Raw genomic sequence first — 1,296 nt, 5'->3', positions numbered from 1 at the left:
GCTGCAGGGAACGGTGAGCCGAGGGGCCCGTGGGGTGCGGCTCAGAGGGGTGGGCTCCCCAGCCAGCCCCTCAGCTGCCTCTCCACCCCGCAGGAAGAGCCCCCGGTGCCTGTCAGCGTCCTCCGCCGCTTTCCCTTCTCCTCCGCCCTGCAGCGCATGGTAGTGGTGGTGGCGTGGCCGGGGGCCGCCCAGCCCGAGGCCTACGTCAAGGGCTCCCCCGAGCTGGTGGCAGGCCTCTGCAGCCCCGAGACAGGTGAAGGGCCAGGCGCACATCCCCCCGGCCAGGCGCTGGCACAGAGTGGGGTGGGTGCCCAGCTGCTGCCCCGTCCGGTGACAACTGCCTCTCCCTGGCAGTGCCCACCGACTTCACCCATATGCTTCAGAGCTACACGGCTGCCGGCTACCGCGTCGTGGCTCTGGCCAGCAAGCCGCTGCCCATCACACCCAGCCTGGAGGCGGCACAGCAGCTGACGAGGTGGGCCCGTCCCTTGCCCTGCCCCCTCTGGAACCGAGCCTGGGCTCAGGCCTGGGCAGAGGGGACCCTCATGCAGGCAGAGCCGAGGAGATCGCCCTGCCTGGTCGTGGGAGAGGGCCGTGGCCACTGCCTGACCTCTGACCCGGGTCTGCCCCCTCCAGGGACACCGTGGAGCAAGAGCTGAGCCTCTTAGGGCTGCTGGTCATGAGAAACCTGCTGAAGCCACAGACGACCCCGGTCATCCAGGCGCTGCGGAGGACCCGCGTGCGGACCGTCATGGTGACAGGTACCGCAGGCTATGGGGCCCAGCGCCGAGGCGGATCTGCCCCCTCCAGGCCAAGCGGGATGCCCACGTCCCTCCCTGCATCAGGCCAGGCCCTTGTCACACATTCCCAGGTCTTCACAGTGTCCTTCTGAAGTAGTGACTGTCACCCTGTTTGACAGATGAGGAAACTGAAAGTCAGAGGAGTGGAGTGATTCCACAGAGCCCAGATGGGACGCCCGGCAGCCTGGGCTCCTGCCCGGCTGCTCCCCTGCCGGGTGACCAGTTCCCGCCTCTGAGAAGCATCGATAATGATGTCAGCCTCCGGGGCTCTGACGAGCCCAGGGAGCAAGAAGAATGTGTGTGGAGCTTACAGCCTGGCCCCCAGTCTCTCCTGAGACCCCTCAGCGCCAGATTCACAGATGAGGACACTGAGGTCCAGAGATGTTGACAACTCTCCCGAGCACACTCAGCTAGTGATGGCAGATGATTTCTTTTTTCTGTTTTTTTTTTTTGAGTCGGAGTCTCACTCGGTCGCCCAGACTGGAGTGCAGTGGCC

At 65.4% G+C, this 1,296-nt stretch overlaps 1 protein-coding gene across 1 annotated transcript in view; it reads left to right on the top strand.

Moving 5' to 3' along the window:
- Positions 1-1,296, top strand: part of ATP13A2 (ATPase 13A2) — a 19,753-nt gene that overhangs the window by 14,904 nt on the left and 3,553 nt on the right. Inside the window, exons 16-18 of the mRNA XM_021710933.1 lie at positions 83-253; positions 355-475; positions 637-761. Of these exons, the coding sequence (XP_021566608.1) occupies positions 83-253; positions 355-475; positions 637-761 (417 nt within the window). The remainder of the gene's footprint in view (positions 1-82; positions 254-354; positions 476-636; positions 762-1,296) is intronic.

This window comes from Carlito syrichta, unplaced genomic scaffold (genome assembly GCF_000164805.1).
Source record: "Carlito syrichta isolate Samal-C Ts95f unplaced genomic scaffold, Tarsius_syrichta-2.0.1 Scaffold301679, whole genome shotgun sequence".
Lineage (NCBI taxonomy): Eukaryota > Metazoa > Chordata > Mammalia > Primates > Tarsiidae > Carlito > Carlito syrichta.
This window is presented reverse-complemented; position numbering and strand designations above follow the sequence as displayed.